Raw genomic sequence first — 15,689 nt, 5'->3', positions numbered from 1 at the left:
ATACCAAAATAAAACTAAATGAATTTTTATTAATTCTGGTTTTAAAATACAAGTATACTGGTAGTAATATATGATAAAAAAAATTGCTTTCAAAAGAGGCAAGAGTAAAATACTCCACAGAATACTATTTTATAAAAGTAGACCTCACTTAAAAAAAAGTTTGAGAAATAAAGATTTAGCAGTATATTTCTTTAAAAATTAAACTTTATTACAGAAGATTATTTCAATAAAAATATTTTTTAATACTTACAGCATAATAATTATCAGCTATTTCTGCAATACTATAAGAATTGGGATATAAAATGTGATCTCTAAATGTTTCTTTTTGTGCAAGCAATCCAGCAGAATACACACTGCGAAAAGTTTGAAAGGCTCCAACAATCTTAAAATCAGGATACAAATGTAGCAAGTCTATTTCTTCAACATGAACATCCTAAACATGAAAAAAACAAAAAGTAATAAAAATTAATGGACTAAACAAATAACTACAGAACAAAATCCGACATAGGGACGTCTAATATCTGTAAAAGTAAGTAATATAATACATTTTTAGTGAAATTAATGCCAAATAAAATGTTAACTTCAATCAATTCAGTACACCTTGAAATGGCATGTACAGTTTATAAAAACTGCCCTTAAATAGAAAATAAATAACCTTTTAAAATATGGTTCATTTCTAAGCCAGACACAGAAAAGAAGTTAAAAGATAATGAACTGATCACTGAAACCAAATTTAATCTTTTGCTTCACGTGCAAATTATTCTGGTGATTAAAAATGCTTAAAATCTGCACAATAACTTAAATTACCTAACTCTGTTCTTAACCTTTGATACTGCTAGTCTTCTTCAAGACATTGAGGACAGAGCAATTAATCCACTATTCATTTAGTCTTTTACTGCCTAAACAGTACATAAAGTTTTCAGATCTCTAGAAAATCTCCAAACATGTTATCCTACTGCTTTCCCTTATTTTCAAGTACTATTCTACTTTCCGACTATCTTTAATCTGTCTCTTTTTGCCATTCCATATGAGGCCATGTCAGTGAGATCAATTGAAGTTTTATTGAATAGGATAGATAGCCTCAGAGATATGCAGATAATGGAAGGAATGAAATTAGACAGCCTCTTATTTAAGTATGTGACATGTGTGGATGGTTAACAATGAAAATGAGTAAAAAGACCATATTTTGAGCAATTAGAAATACGCACATCTCCCTAAAAAATCAGATTAGAATCTACTATTTTAAGAAAGAATTTGCTATTAAAAATTTCAAAATGGCTTTTAAATGTAAAATATAAATTTTAAAAAATATTCTTTACCAGTTATGTTACATTTGGCACTAAAAGCATTTTTAATAACTACAACAAATTGACAAATATTTATAAACATTATCAGTTGGGTTTTTTTAAAAATTAAACATACTTTAATTTATAAAAATAAACTAAGATACTTTAAAAATTAAGGTAATGATTTTATTATAAGGAAATGCATATATTGCTTTAAATTTGCTCAGTTTGCAAACCAGTAATTGATTAAGTTTGAAAGATAAACTTATGATCTTATATTGGTTCACATTCACTTTCGGATTCTTGTATTTTTTGAATTTATTTGCAAATATCTTGCACTACATATTGAAACAGAGGCTTCAGATTTGTTCTTTATTTTAAACCTTGCTTGTTGCAAAATAAATAATATTATAATATTCCTTATAATAAAATAATTTATTCAAAAAGTGTTAATCAGAAACTCGCATAATATTACAGATTTTTTGGCAAATGACGTTTCTTGTCACAATTTTTTGTTTTAAAAGAAAATAGGTCACAGAATTATCCTCTGCATTTGGTTTGGTTTATTTCAGTGTGACAAAGCACTCAAGGGCTGTCTGCCCAATGGAAAGGATGACTTCATGGCAGACTTTCTAAGGCAAAATGGCTCGTATACCCATTACACATAGAAAAAATCATGAAAACAGTCATGCAGCGAGCCCGTTCACAAAGATTCTAACCCCAGATCAAACTATCACTGTTCAGTGACTTTACCACTTAGCTGCTTATTTGCATTTGGAAATTATCGTACTATCACATTATCCACCCAACCTGAGAAAAATCACCAGGCGAAAAGCTGTGTTGCCAAAGTAAACAACCCAGAAATTTACGAAAATGGAGGTCTATAGGTTCAGCTAAAGGATTATCCAATGAAATATTGAGTGTCCTGTTACTTTCATGTTTTTATTAAAAAGAAACTTTTTGTTCAAAATGTTCAAATACTCGTGCAAGTTGATTTTCATTGAACATAATACATTGAACTAATAGCACATAATGCCACCACCTATTTTGATGGTGGTGGTAATGCATGCAGTTTTGAAATTCGAGAGTAGTTTTTCTGTTTGTTTTCATAGTTGTATGGAGGTTTTTCCTTGTAGTGAATCACAATGCCCCTTCGGAGTTTGCCTGCTAATGAAAAGATAGTTGAATTTTTTCCAGAAATATACCGTTTTGCCTATTTGTAGAAAGCATACGAATGCACTTTCTATGAAGTTAATTAGTGCAATCCCCTGATATGTGTTTGCTGCATTTTTAATTATTTAATTTGCTGCTGTTTTATGCAGTTTTGAGTTTTACATTATGGATGTTTGTTTAATGTTTCATTATCATACCTGCCAACCTCTAAAGATAAAAATTCAGAAGATTTCTCCCCCAAATTCAGAAGATTTCTCCAAAATTCAGAAGAACAATAAGAATTAATATCATGCTTTATTAAAAAAATAACAATTTATACAAATAGAAAAAAGAAAATTGTACTTACATTAGTAAATCTCAATTAAGTAGTAACTAAAAAATTTATTAGGAAACATAAAACAAGAACTTAATGTTACACAAAAAAATTATTGCAATGAATTTAGAGTGCATTTTTTTACTTTAGCCAAAAATTCTTTGGAAAATTTCCTGTCATAACAATTAGTTTCCTCATAACATTTAGCAATTAAAATGTTTTCTAGAGTTTTTGGTGAAATTGAAGAACGAAACATAGTTTTTATTTTTCTTCACAACACTGAAGACTCTCTCGCACTCAGCATTACTGTTTGGAATTACGAGAATAGCACATAAAACTCTTGCTAGTCTATCATATTTTGGTGTTCCATCAGCTCTTTTTATTCTTTTTTCAAAGAGGACATCAAGTCTATCTTCTCCAGAACTGGCAAAGTCTTCAAACTGTGCAGCAGAAAATTGGTTCTGTAGTTCATCTAAAGCATCATTATGGCATTCATTTTCTTTAATTGTTAACAAAAATGGAAATTTATCAATAAAAAAACGAATCTTTTCAAAAGATGAATTTTCAATTTGTTTCAAATTTGCACTTCAGCATTTAAAAGAACTTCATGTTGCAAAGGAAACTTCCTTACAACGTAATTACAGGCTGAGGAAAAGTACTTTCTAACACATTGAAAATATTCTTTTTTCTCATGATCTTTCAAAGAATTTACAAGTTCCCTGGTTTGATTTCCAATTATAAGATCATTGTCATCTTTCCTTTTGATTTGCCAAACTATTATAGGCAACACAAATCAACACACTGCTTTTCACAACGGACGGTTTTACAAACTTAGTATAAAGTTCTTTCAAAAGATCATTAAGAATTTGGATAAGCAGGGGAGATTTTGGTTAAGCTGATTGTAGAAGGGTATTTACACTTTCAAAAATCTTAATGGTACTTAACACAAAACTACAATATGCTTTGTTCAAATCTGAAGAAAGAAGATAGAAAATCCTTTCCTCCCGGCTAATAGAAGACTGTTTCTTCTTCCCTTCAACTTCTTTTACAAAGTTAACCTTTGAGGAGTCTTCTAAGCATTTTCTTTTTAAAGGGTTTGATTCTGTGTGTTGGCTTTTCCCTTTTAAAGCATTTTGATTAGAAGCAAAGTTGGTTTTCGGAATCTTATACGCCAACAAATTGGATGGGATCCGTGGTTTCGTTTTGGTCTCTTCGTGGAAATATTTTAGCAATGCATCCCACTGTTCAATAAACCTTCCTAGCACTCTGCCTAATGATAACCATCTCGTGCACACATGTTTCAGAATTTTTCTCGTTTCACCAGAGCACAGTTCTTGGAAATTCTTTAGATTTTCTTTCCTTTTCACCCTTTTTTCCAGATAGAAAAACACATCAATCAGAAGCTGGTCAATATTTAATGGTAAAGCAGCTGCAGCTTTTTCTGCTGTCAAATTAATTAATTGGCATGGGCATCCAATAACAATTAATTCATTTTGTTCTTTTTTGAGGAAAGAGGCTACACCCTTTTTGTCACTCACCATGACATGAGAATTATCTGCACAAATGAAATACAGTTTGATATTGGGATGTTAAGTTGTTTCAACTCATTAATTACCAAGGAGGCAATATTTTCCCCTGTAGCGTCTCCATTTAACAATGGAAGACGCAAAAGATGAGTTTTCGTTTCATTAGAAACATCACAGAAATATGTGACAATGATGGGGTAAAGCTTCCAATCGCTGTCGTTGCTGCCATCGATTGACACTGAAAATGCTGAATTCTGGAGTGCAGCTATCGTTTACTTTGTGCATCGCAAGCAATTTCGTTCACAATAGAAGATGTTTTCGTGCGAGCACAGGCATATTTCTGAGCAATCTTGGAGTTGGGAAACATCCGTCTGAAAAGTTGACCGGCGTGATCGGCAGCGCTTAGCAGCACGTTGTGTTCGATGAGGAATGCAGTAAACAAACACTCTGCCAAAATGACATCGGCATCCGAATTCGTAGCCGAATTTGAAAAAAAATCATCCACTTTCTTTGACATTGTCGAAGCCGAAGCATTAACTTCATGCTTTTTAGACTTAACATGCTTCACAATGTCGCTTCTTTCACCGTTACTTATTATGAAGTCACACACGCACACGTTGCAAAATGCATAGTTATTTCCTTTGAAGGATTCTTTAATTGTTGGAAATTCAGCTTTGTAGGCAGGCCGAAAATATTGAGAATACGGTTTTTTTTAACTCATTTCATAACGACCGCGTATTAAGAAAATTCGTAGCATGTGCAAAAAAAGAAAAAAAAAAAAAAAAAAACAGAATGCGACAATCCACGCTCGCTGAGTCCGAGCTGAGTAATTCCCTTGTTGCTGAAGCAAACACGAAAAAAATAATCTGGCGCCCACAAAGAAAAGAGAGGGAGAAACAAGTTCAGCGCATTGGATTGGCTGGTTAAGCAGCGAGTTAGGAGAAACCGCAGGTTACTGGATTCGAAGTAGTCGGTAGTTGGCGGTAAAACACTATGCAATTGGCGAAAAATTCTAAAATTTCGACAAAAATCACTAAAAACACTTGAAAAAGGAAAAAAATCGTAAAAAATGGATTACGATCGTAAAATCGTAAAGACAAACGCATTTTCGTAAAAATTACGAAAAATTCGTAAAAGTTGGCAGGTATGCATTATAGATGTTTCTTAAAATTCTCAATTCATTGCTGTTTTATGTAGTTTCAGGGCACTGCCATTTTTAAAAATGACTATTGCTTTCCATGCGTTAGTTAGCAAAAAATTAGTGACCAACACTGCACACTTCGTAGAAGGATTGGGCAGACAATACAAGAGCAACAAAAATATTACTTGTTTACCAAAAGTATATTAACAGTTCCATAACTAAAGTGAACATAGAAAGATGCTACAAATTAATGACAGTTTCTCTTAATTTAACTATTCATTATTTTAAAGAGGCCCATCAGTGGCCGAGCGGTAAAGTCGCTGAACACTGGTAGTTCGGTCCGAGGTTCGAATCCCGCGAACAGGCTGGCTGCATGGGCGTTTTCGTGGTTTTCCCCATGTATAACGTGTATACGAGCCAGTTTCCCTTAGAAAGTCCTCCATGAAGGCATCCCTCCCCTTAGGCAGATAGCCCTAGTGTGCTTTGCCATACTTAAATACACCAACACCAACACCATTATTTTAAAAATCGTAAAATTGTGAAAAATATCACAAAAATGTCTTCATATAAAGCATTCAACTCTCTTTGATGTTATAAAATGATAGAAATTGTATGGAACTGTTGAAAATGCACTGACGTGTGGATCAGATTCCAAGCTAACACTGAGGAATCTCAGATTTATCCTAAAAAATATTCAAACAAGGTCCAAAAATCAGAGCTGTAAAACTTGCAATGGTTTTAGAACAATGATTTGCAATAAAATTTAACTCTGAAACTTAAAAAATGTTATAGGCACATGGATACAATGGGTAATCAGTAAGAAGAAAATTCTTTATCAACAAAAAAACAAAGAAAATACTGGCATTTTCAAAATCCATGGTAAGCAAAGATTTATTACATTGGAACAATGTTATATAAGGGGTGTTCAAATGAAACAGTACAAAATGTAGTAACAACCAAACCAATTGAAATTTGAATATGCCACTCTGGCATAACATAGTGAGGTATCTAAGGGCACGAATGTAGAGACTGACATGGTTGTGTGCACCCGCATATGACGCCGGAGTGAAGCAGGCAATTATGTGTTCCATCCAGTTGATGTGGCAGTGTGTGTAACAACATCTTAGCATTCACACTGCAAAATTCAACTCGCTTCTAACCTATCATTCACCTTGTCAATGAGTTTGACCATGATTATTGTTTTTACCTGACCTGGTCTCAGGTCATCACTCAAACACTCCAAGCCTTCATGAAAACTGGCACTCCACCTTTCTAGCTGACTTGTCGGACACACAGTCTGCTCAGTATACAGCCACCATTCGGCAATGAATATCAGCCTCTTTAACCCCTTCCACAGACAGAAATCTGATACCATCTCGCTGCTCCTCAATCGTCGCATTTTGCAATGTAAACACGAAGATGTCATCACAAGCACTGCCCCATCAATTGGATGGAACACACAGCTGCCTGCTTCACTCCGACATCATGTACAGGTGCTTGCGCATGCGCACACCTCGTCGGACACTACATTTGTCTACGTCGTACGTTCGTCGTACATGTCTCACTACATTATACCAAAGTGGCATATTCAAATTTCAACCAGTTTGGTTGTTATGACATTTTGTACCTTTTCCTTTGAACACCCCTTATAACTACTGTATGATGTAATTTGAATGACAAAATGAATCTGAAAAATCTATTGTCCGTTGTTTAGTACAGGATGAAGATAAAATGTTGGAGGAGATGGAGATGTTGTTACTGATAGATTAGTATAAATATGAAGGTATCAGCAAGAAAATATGAAAATAGTGGCATGAGAAATGTATTTAACGTATATTTTGGCATATAACACACGGTGTGTAGTGCACATGTGTAATTTCAAACGAATTTTTTTTATTTTGCACTCTTTTCTTTATAATAAAATCTGAAAGATACATGTACGATGGTGTTATTTTCTGAAGTCATTCAATCAATAATTTTTTAGAGGCTTTCGAATAATGGTATATAGTACAAAGTCTGTAATCTGGACGTCCATTATCTGGAATGATCTATAATCCGGACATCAAAGCCACAAACTTTTTTTTGTATGCTCTACGCATGCGTGTTTACACACAAAAAATGAAGCAACTTAAACAACTTACATTGATAGAAATGTTTACTAAAGTAAACAGATATTAAGCTTTTTTTTTTTTGTAAATTTTGATACCTTTTAGATCATAATTGCTCTTTATTTCATAACTTGCAATTTCATATTTTTAATTGTACAATTTCTGCATGCCATCTTACCAGATTTAAATTCATGGTCTATAATCCAAAAAACCCTTAATCCGGAATCGCCGAAGTCCCGACGAGTCTGGATTATGGACTTTGTACTGTACTGAATTGATAAACAATAAGGGGAATAAGATGTATGTGGGGAAAGTGTTTGAGGAAGTAAATCTGCAAAAAAGGTTGGTTGTATTCAATGCAAATGAACACAAGAATGTTATTCTAAGGTTTCAAGAAAAAAGGAACATAAGTTGGGATACGAATGTACTTCCCAAATGAATTCGCGGAATAAGGAGTTGGAAGTTTTCTCTTTCTTTAGTTATTTGAAGCCATGATTTTGAAGTGAACATTGAAGGCTTTTGTAAATAGCATTTGCTTTAGCTGAAATGCAGTTGACTAGTATTCCATTTAGTAGTAAATATGGTTCCAGCTAAACGGAGCAAATGCAGTGCTGGTTTCAAATTGCAAAGTCATTCAGTTTGCAAAAGAAAATGAAAATCATGCTGCAGTAAGGATGTTTAATATTGGTAAAACCTCCACATGTGAGTGGAAGAAAAATGATATCACAATAATTAATATACCAAATAATGAATATATGAATTGCTAGTAACAGCATTTGGTACATGTAGAAATCATTCTTTTATGCTCAACTTTTCCTTCTTTTTAAACCTATAATTTTTATACCTGGCATATAACGCAACCCCATAAATTTCAATAATACTTTTTTGTATTAAAAATGTGCGTTATACACCAGAATAAATGGTATGTTCTATCAGAATACTGATCCTAAACATATAGCCCTAAATGTTCACATCTGGTTACTATGTAACTGCCCTGAAATTATCAAAACTCTTCCATATTCTCCAGACTTAAATCACATCGAATATGTATGATTTGAGATGGAGAAAAGAATAAATATGCAAAATATTTCTTTGAAAGCTCTATTAAAAGAAATGTTATTAAGAGAAATGGGAAAAGAAAGAACATTCTTACAAAAAAAAGTAGTTGAATCCACAACAAATTGTATGAAAATGATAACTTCAGCTAAACGATGTCCAACAAAATATTGAATGTCTCGTTATTTTTATGTTTTTATTAAACTCTTTGTTCAAAGTGCCCAAATATTTATGAAAGTTCATTTATAGAACATTTTGAATAAATTAACTTTTTTATTGAAAATATTCTGAATAGCTTTTTTTAAAACAAGTACTTTTTTAAAAAAGATGATTATGTGTATTGTGAAAGTAAAATTTCACTAATACATAGTAAATAATATTTGCAAATAAAACCAAAAAACACAGATGTCAGAAAACAAATGTGAGCCACTGCACGTTTCATTCTAATCCACTGTCAAGATTGCTCAATAAACTGAAATGTATACTTAAAAAATCTTGAAGTTGCTATACAAAAATTTAAGGCAACTCACTTGCAGAATGCTGTGAAATTTGAAACTCTTTAATTAAGAAAGAGTATTAGAGAAGCATTAGATACATATAAGGTGAGCCTATAAAGTAAATGGACAAATTAAAAAGACCAAACAATAAAATAACAAATAAAAAGTGAAACAAATATATGTTTAGAGAGTGACACCTCAACTCTTGTTAAGGCAAGTTTAAATTGGTTATTTTGTTATTTGCATATTGTTGTGTTTTTCTTTTCTGACACCAGTTGTTACGTTATTTTCTTTCTTCACATTCATACGGGGTTCATGTGGATTTGGAGTGAATAATGACGACACTTGATAAAGTATCGAAACACACTTTATTTACCAGTATTAATCAGGACAGCTCCAAAACACGTTTTACAGTTGTCAATGAACTACTATAAACACGCTGACATGATCAGCAACAATGCCTTCAGGTTATCAGACTATTACGGTGGAGACAGCTTCACTGCAAAGCCCCAGAGTACAGTTCCCGACTCTGCTTGGTCGTTCTCGGAACTCCACGTACTCTTGAGACTCTCCACGCTACAACTTGTGATGCACTCGACAACACACAGAGCACGGCTCCCGACTCTTCGGTTCAACCATTCTTGGAGCTCAACACGCTCTCTCGGCGATGCACTAACTGTGATACACTAAGAGACTCCTTCGGTAAACTCGACAACCCACTTGGCACTCGCTGCCCGGCTGTCAACTTGATTGAGACGCGCTAGACAAGACACCAACTCGATATTAACTAACTCTCTGTATACCAGCAGTGTTTATATCACTTTTGGCTGGTGTTCGAGAACATTCTGGGCTAAACACGGTAAGAATTCGTTCCAGAAGCTTCTTCATCCGTCCATGGTATATCACCAATTTTGTTGCCAAACAGGCGATTTCTAGCCAAATGTGGCATCCCTGCATTCGCTTGCCATTTTATGGCAACCCTAAAACTGCTTTGCAGGGAAGCCATCTTACTGCGCCTGTACATTTCGTAACACTGTCCCCTCCCAAGGACTGCACATCCAGGGCAGTACAACCCTTGGTCAGAAGCCAAATGCATAACAAACAAAACATTATAAAACAAACAAATAACATAACTAAATAAACAAATATTTACACTATGTACAGGTTATATACACAAATTAAACACATAACAATTTTAAATTTCTACAAAATTAAAGGTTCAGAATGAATTTCAAGCCCGGTCTTTTCATTAACCCGTAACAGGGGAGGTGAAAAAGTTGAACATAACAGGGGACATGCGGTCTCAGAGACCATGCATTATAATAAATTTTTAAATTCGTCTAATTAAAATATCATCATGATGTTTCACTTAGATGTTCTTTCAACATTTTACTCTGAAAAGAAAATATGTTTTTACACTTTAAAGTGAAATTAAATTTTTCCCAGAAAATTTCCCCATAGCCTCAAATTTTTCGATGAAAATCATATGCTGCACTAAATTCTATAAAACTAAAAATAAGAATGCATCTATTTTGAATTAACTATTTTATCTATATTAGTTAATATTTAAAGCAAATTTTAACCGCAGAAAATTGTATGTAGCACAATACAGAAAAATTTTGACAGTACCTAAAATATCAGTATCTTGATAGTAAACAATTTAGTTTTCGTCTTCTTTAGCATATTCATTGCATAACTTTTGCGTGCATTCCAAACAAACAGGGTCTTGGCAAGATAAACATAAATATGCTGTCTTTCTTTTCTTGCTTGGGGGGCGCAGACGACATGTTTTCCTTGATTTTAATTTTGCTTCTTTTGTGCACTGCTCCACATCCTTAGACTCAGCTTCTTTTCCTAAAATCTGCTTTATCGTCAGGCGCAATTCTCGATTTATTCTTGAATTTTTCACTCTCGTTTGTAGTAGTGGTTGGACTAATTCTCTCACTAATACTTTAAAAAACACCATTCTGGTCATAACAGGGTTTTGGTTATAACCTTGGTGCAAAATGTATGCGTTTAGTGTACTCATATCTACTAACCAATAGAAAAGAGCCATAGGCCAACGTGTTGTTCTCCTACTACAGGAATGGAAAGAACATTTTTCATCTAAAGCATCAACACCACCTTTGGTTCTGTTATAAAAAGCAATTACTTCAGGTTTCTGTGTTTCCGAGTCTGTTTCTATCGAATGATGCAATGATGACATCAAAACCACTGCTCGCCTTTTCTTTGGAACAAATGAAATCAAGGTTATGTCCTTAGTAAATCCATACAATGTTGAATTCTCTTTTCTTGACTTACATGGAAGAAAATCTTTCGGAATTTCTTTTTTATTTTTTTAACAGTTCCAACGTATGTCAGTCCATTTTTCAACAATTCTGTGGTAAGTTCTATGGAAGAAAACCAATTGTCTGCTGTTACATTCCAGTTGGTATTAAAAATTGGTTTGCTCAAATGCCGAACAGCTTGACTTGGTTTGCTGAATTTTTTTCCAACTCTCTTCTACGCTAATTCCATCAGAGTCTTTTCCACAATAAAGATATGCATTGTAAGCATAATTATTCTGGGCATCAGTCAAACACATAACTTTTAATCCATATTTCACAGGCTTTTGGGGCATATACATTTTAAAGCGACACTTTGCTCTGAATCCAACAAGCATTTCATCAATGCAGACGCAAGTGCCTAATGTGTATGCTTTCTGGGAGTTATAAATGAATAAATTCATCACTTCAGAAATAAGTGCTGCCGGATCAGATTTCTTTCGTTCTTCCCTATCATCTGGGTTATCAAATCGCAAATTTGAAAGTAAAAATTTAAAACATTTCATTGACATAACTGCACGAAAAATATCGCTGCCAGTTCCATCCGTGGCAAATAAACATTCAATATCTTCATGATTGGATTTGAAGACTGATGTGTAAATAAGTAAACCCAAAAGAGCTCTCAGTTCATCAACACAGGTGTAGTCAAATTTCACCTTTAATCGGACCACATATATTTTTTATTTTTCTTTCAATTTTTAGATTTGTCCATTTCACAATTATGCTTAAAAGTTTGTCAGTAAAAAGTAGTTGCCATACATTTTTTGGATGTGAATTATCAATTTTGTGATTAAGGTCTTAGTCCAGGAAATCTTACGATATTGTGTGCTGGCCTTCTAGCTTTTCGATTTGGTTCAACAGATGACCATTTGAACCGATTTTTTCCATAGTAGTATTTTATGGAATTAGTTGTTTCTAGATCAGAGAAATCGTTGCTGTCTGCAGAAAATTCAGAGTCTGTTGAGTGGGCACTTTCGCAGAAATTTTCTTCACAGTCATCTTCTTCACTAAAATCACTTCCAACTTCGTCTAGAATTTTTTTCAGTTCTTCTGCATAATGCGGATCAGAAGGATAAATGAATCTCCGCAGACCTAACTTCAGAGCCATGTGTTCACTACTGCCGAAAATTGTAACACTGAGAGGGAGGTGAGGTCTCACAGACCGCCCTAGAAGAATTTCAACAAATACACTTGCCAAAGCATTCCAATAAGAAGGGGTCAGAAAGAAGGTCATGAAATGTGAAGCTAGGGGAAGAATCCATTCAATTGGACAAAGCATGCAATAGGGGTGATGGGAGGAACATGTGGCGCGGTCCGTCAGACCGCATGTCCCCTGTCCCGGGTTAATTTATGACTGGGTGAAATACTTTTCCACTGCAGTGTTCAGATGCATTTCTGTTTTGCATATCACAATCTGAAGATATAGTCCTTTCAGACTTGTCATCCACCGGAAGATCTGAAACAGTTTGTTCACCACTCTGTAGTTCATTCGCAGCATGCATACAGCTCATCTCGGTATTTTTAGCAACTGGTACATACTCGTTTTCCCCTGTTTCCTAGGAACCAGCTTCAAATTCTGCATCAGAGTCATGAACGGAACCCGACTATTTAAAAACAGAAGCATTCTGGTTTAGAATCAAGTCCTTGTCTGCAAAATCTGCACTATGAGACGCATACATAGTTTGCAAGGTAGGTGAACTTTCTTGCAATACAGGAGCACGCTGCTTATGCTGCACATCATCTTCTCTCATCTCTGCATCACATGCATTTTCAGATGATTCAATACTTGCTAACTGCACCTTCATAACTTCACTATCAGTTTCTACCAACTTTACTGTCGCATTTTCGCGTTCTTCCATCTCTACTTCAAGCTACTATTTGAGTGTCAGGAATTTCTTTCCAGTCTTTTATTTCTTCATATTTTTGTTCTTTTTCTTTAATCCCGTTAGTTGTTTCATCTTTCATTTCTTGATCTTCCTCAGACAGTTCATTAGCTACTTCCCTTGATTCTTCAGATACCATATCTATCCTTTCCATATCGCCTTTTATGGCTCTAGTTTCTTCTGTAAGCTCCACTTTCACCTGTTGCAGTTGCTCTCGCAACTTTTCTTGGCCAACATTTATTTCTTCTCACCAGGCTTTCTTCTCTTCCAGTCTGGCTTTCATCTCTTTCAGTTTGGCTTTGATCTCAGCTATCATCTTTTCATATCCAGCTTTTATATCTTCCCGTCCAGCTTTCAGCATATCATATTCGGCTTTTATCACAGCCAGTTCGGCTTTCATTTCAACGCTCATCTCTTCACATCCGGCTTTCATTTCAGCTCTCATCTCTTGATATCCAGCTTTCATTTCAGCCTTCATCCCTTCATATCCAGCTTTCATTTCAGCTCTCATCTCTTGATATCCGGCTTTCATTTTCACCTTCATCTCTTCATATCCGACTTTTATCTCGGCTAAAAAATCCATCAAAGTCTTCGTTTCCTCTGCCATGGCTTTCCTCACCAGGCGGGTCACTGGCATTCAGTCCCAAATCCTACTTCTGACACCAGTTGTTGCGTTATCCCACTTCTGACACCAGCTGTTACGTTTTTCTTTTCCGACACCAGTTGTTACGTTATTTTCTTTCTTCACGTTCATACGGAGTTCGTGTGGATTTGGAGTGAATAACGACGACACTTGATGAAGTATCGAAACACACATTATTTGCCAGTATTAATAAGGACAGCTCCAAAACATGTTTTACAGTCGTCGATGAACTACTATAAACATGGTGACACGATCAGCGACACAACCTTCAGGTTATCAGGCTATCATAGTGGAGACAGCTTCACTGCAAAGCACCAGAGTACAGCCCCCGACTCTGCTTGGTCGTTCTCGGAACTCCATGTACTCTTGAGACTCTCCACGCTACAACTCGCAATGCACTTGATGACACAGAGAGCACTCTTCGGCTCAGTCGTTCTCAGAGCTCATCACGCTCTCTCGACGATGCACTAACCGCGATACACTAAGAGACTCCTTCGATGAACTCGACAACCCACTCGGCACTCGCTGCCCGGCTGTCAACTCGATTGATTCCTCAGGGATTGACTCGCTAGACGAGACACCAACTTGATACTAACTAACTCTCCGCATACCAGCAGGATTTATATAGCTTTTGGCTGGTGTTTGAGAAAATTCTGGGCTAAACCGGTAAGAATTCGTTCCAGAAGGTTCTCCATCCATCCATGATATATCGCCAGTTTTGTTGCCAAGTGTCGCCAAACAGACAATTTCTTGCGAAATGTGGCAACCCTGCCTTCTCTTTCCATTTTATGGCAACCCTAAAACTGTTTTGTGGGGAAGCCATCTTACCGCGCCTGTACATTTCGTAACAATATCATAATGGCAGATTAATTGAAAAGACATTGTATAAAAGGATTTAATTTGAGATGTAACATAAGTAAACGATATTAGAATAATTACACATTAAAAGCTACAAAACATTTATGTTTTGTAAACAACAACACTCAACAAAATATTTATCAGTCATTTTAATTTGAAGACTTCCCAAACATTTTGGCTAGTTTATACCGATTTCCTTCTCTTTAAGCATATTTTCTAACAATAATTAGAGATTTGTCTCAATATGCAAACCAATACTCTCACTAGTTTCTGTGTGCTTTATCTCCTAATTTGTCAACCTCTCCACAATGTACCTATGAGGGTTTACTTGATCTGGTAAAAGTTAAATAGTTCAAAACCCTTGATAGACGTGAAGCAAATTATCACTATGTCTGAAAGTAACTACAATATCAGACAAAGGTTTAAATAAGCCTTATATTTGAAAAGAACTTGGAAAAAACATAAACGCATGTTCTGATGCTAACAAAGTCAAGTATATCTCACGGTGACGTAATTAAACAAGAACAGTCAAATTCAAACTAAAAAGTTGGACTAGATGTCAAAAATTATACAATTTAATTTTAATTTAATCTGGCTCAGTAACTCTATCATATGAGGAAACAGAAATGGAAAATTATAGTAAAGGCTGAAATCATAAACAATTGCGTAATTTACATAATAATAACTGTACATATCTTTAAAGAATAATTTTCTTTATGTATTCAGTTTCTTTCTTCAGCAATGTTTCTTTTTAATTTTAGAATTTTTGGATTTAATTAAGGATTTCTGTTTTTCTAAAATCACTAAATGCATTTAGAATGTATAGAAAAAGTGAATAATTTAATTTCTTTAGTAATATGGAATTCAGAAGAAATATGAAA

The 15,689-nt window shown here is 34.6% G+C and overlaps 1 protein-coding gene across 2 annotated transcripts in view; it reads right to left on the bottom strand.

Annotated features, from left to right (window-relative positions):
* rod (kinetochore component rough deal) overlaps nt 1-15,689 on the bottom strand; it is a 328,458-nt gene that overhangs the window by 273,590 nt on the left and 39,179 nt on the right. For both annotated transcript variants that reach the window (XR_015041682.1, XM_085818707.1), the window contains exon 8: nt 251-433. Coding sequence is in view for 1 of the 2 variants with exons in the window: in XM_085818707.1 (XP_085674833.1) it covers nt 251-433 (183 nt within the window). In the remaining variant the exon portion in view is untranslated. The remainder of the gene's footprint in view (nt 1-250; nt 434-15,689) is intronic.

Source organism: Stegodyphus dumicola, chromosome 6, assembly GCF_044657685.1.
Source record: "Stegodyphus dumicola isolate Sdum_Otavi_A_Nest chromosome 6, ASM4465768v1".
Classification (NCBI taxonomy): domain Eukaryota; kingdom Metazoa; phylum Arthropoda; class Arachnida; order Araneae; family Eresidae; genus Stegodyphus; species Stegodyphus dumicola.
Note: the sequence above shows the minus strand (reverse complement) of the source record. Positions and strands in the feature narration are given on the sequence as shown.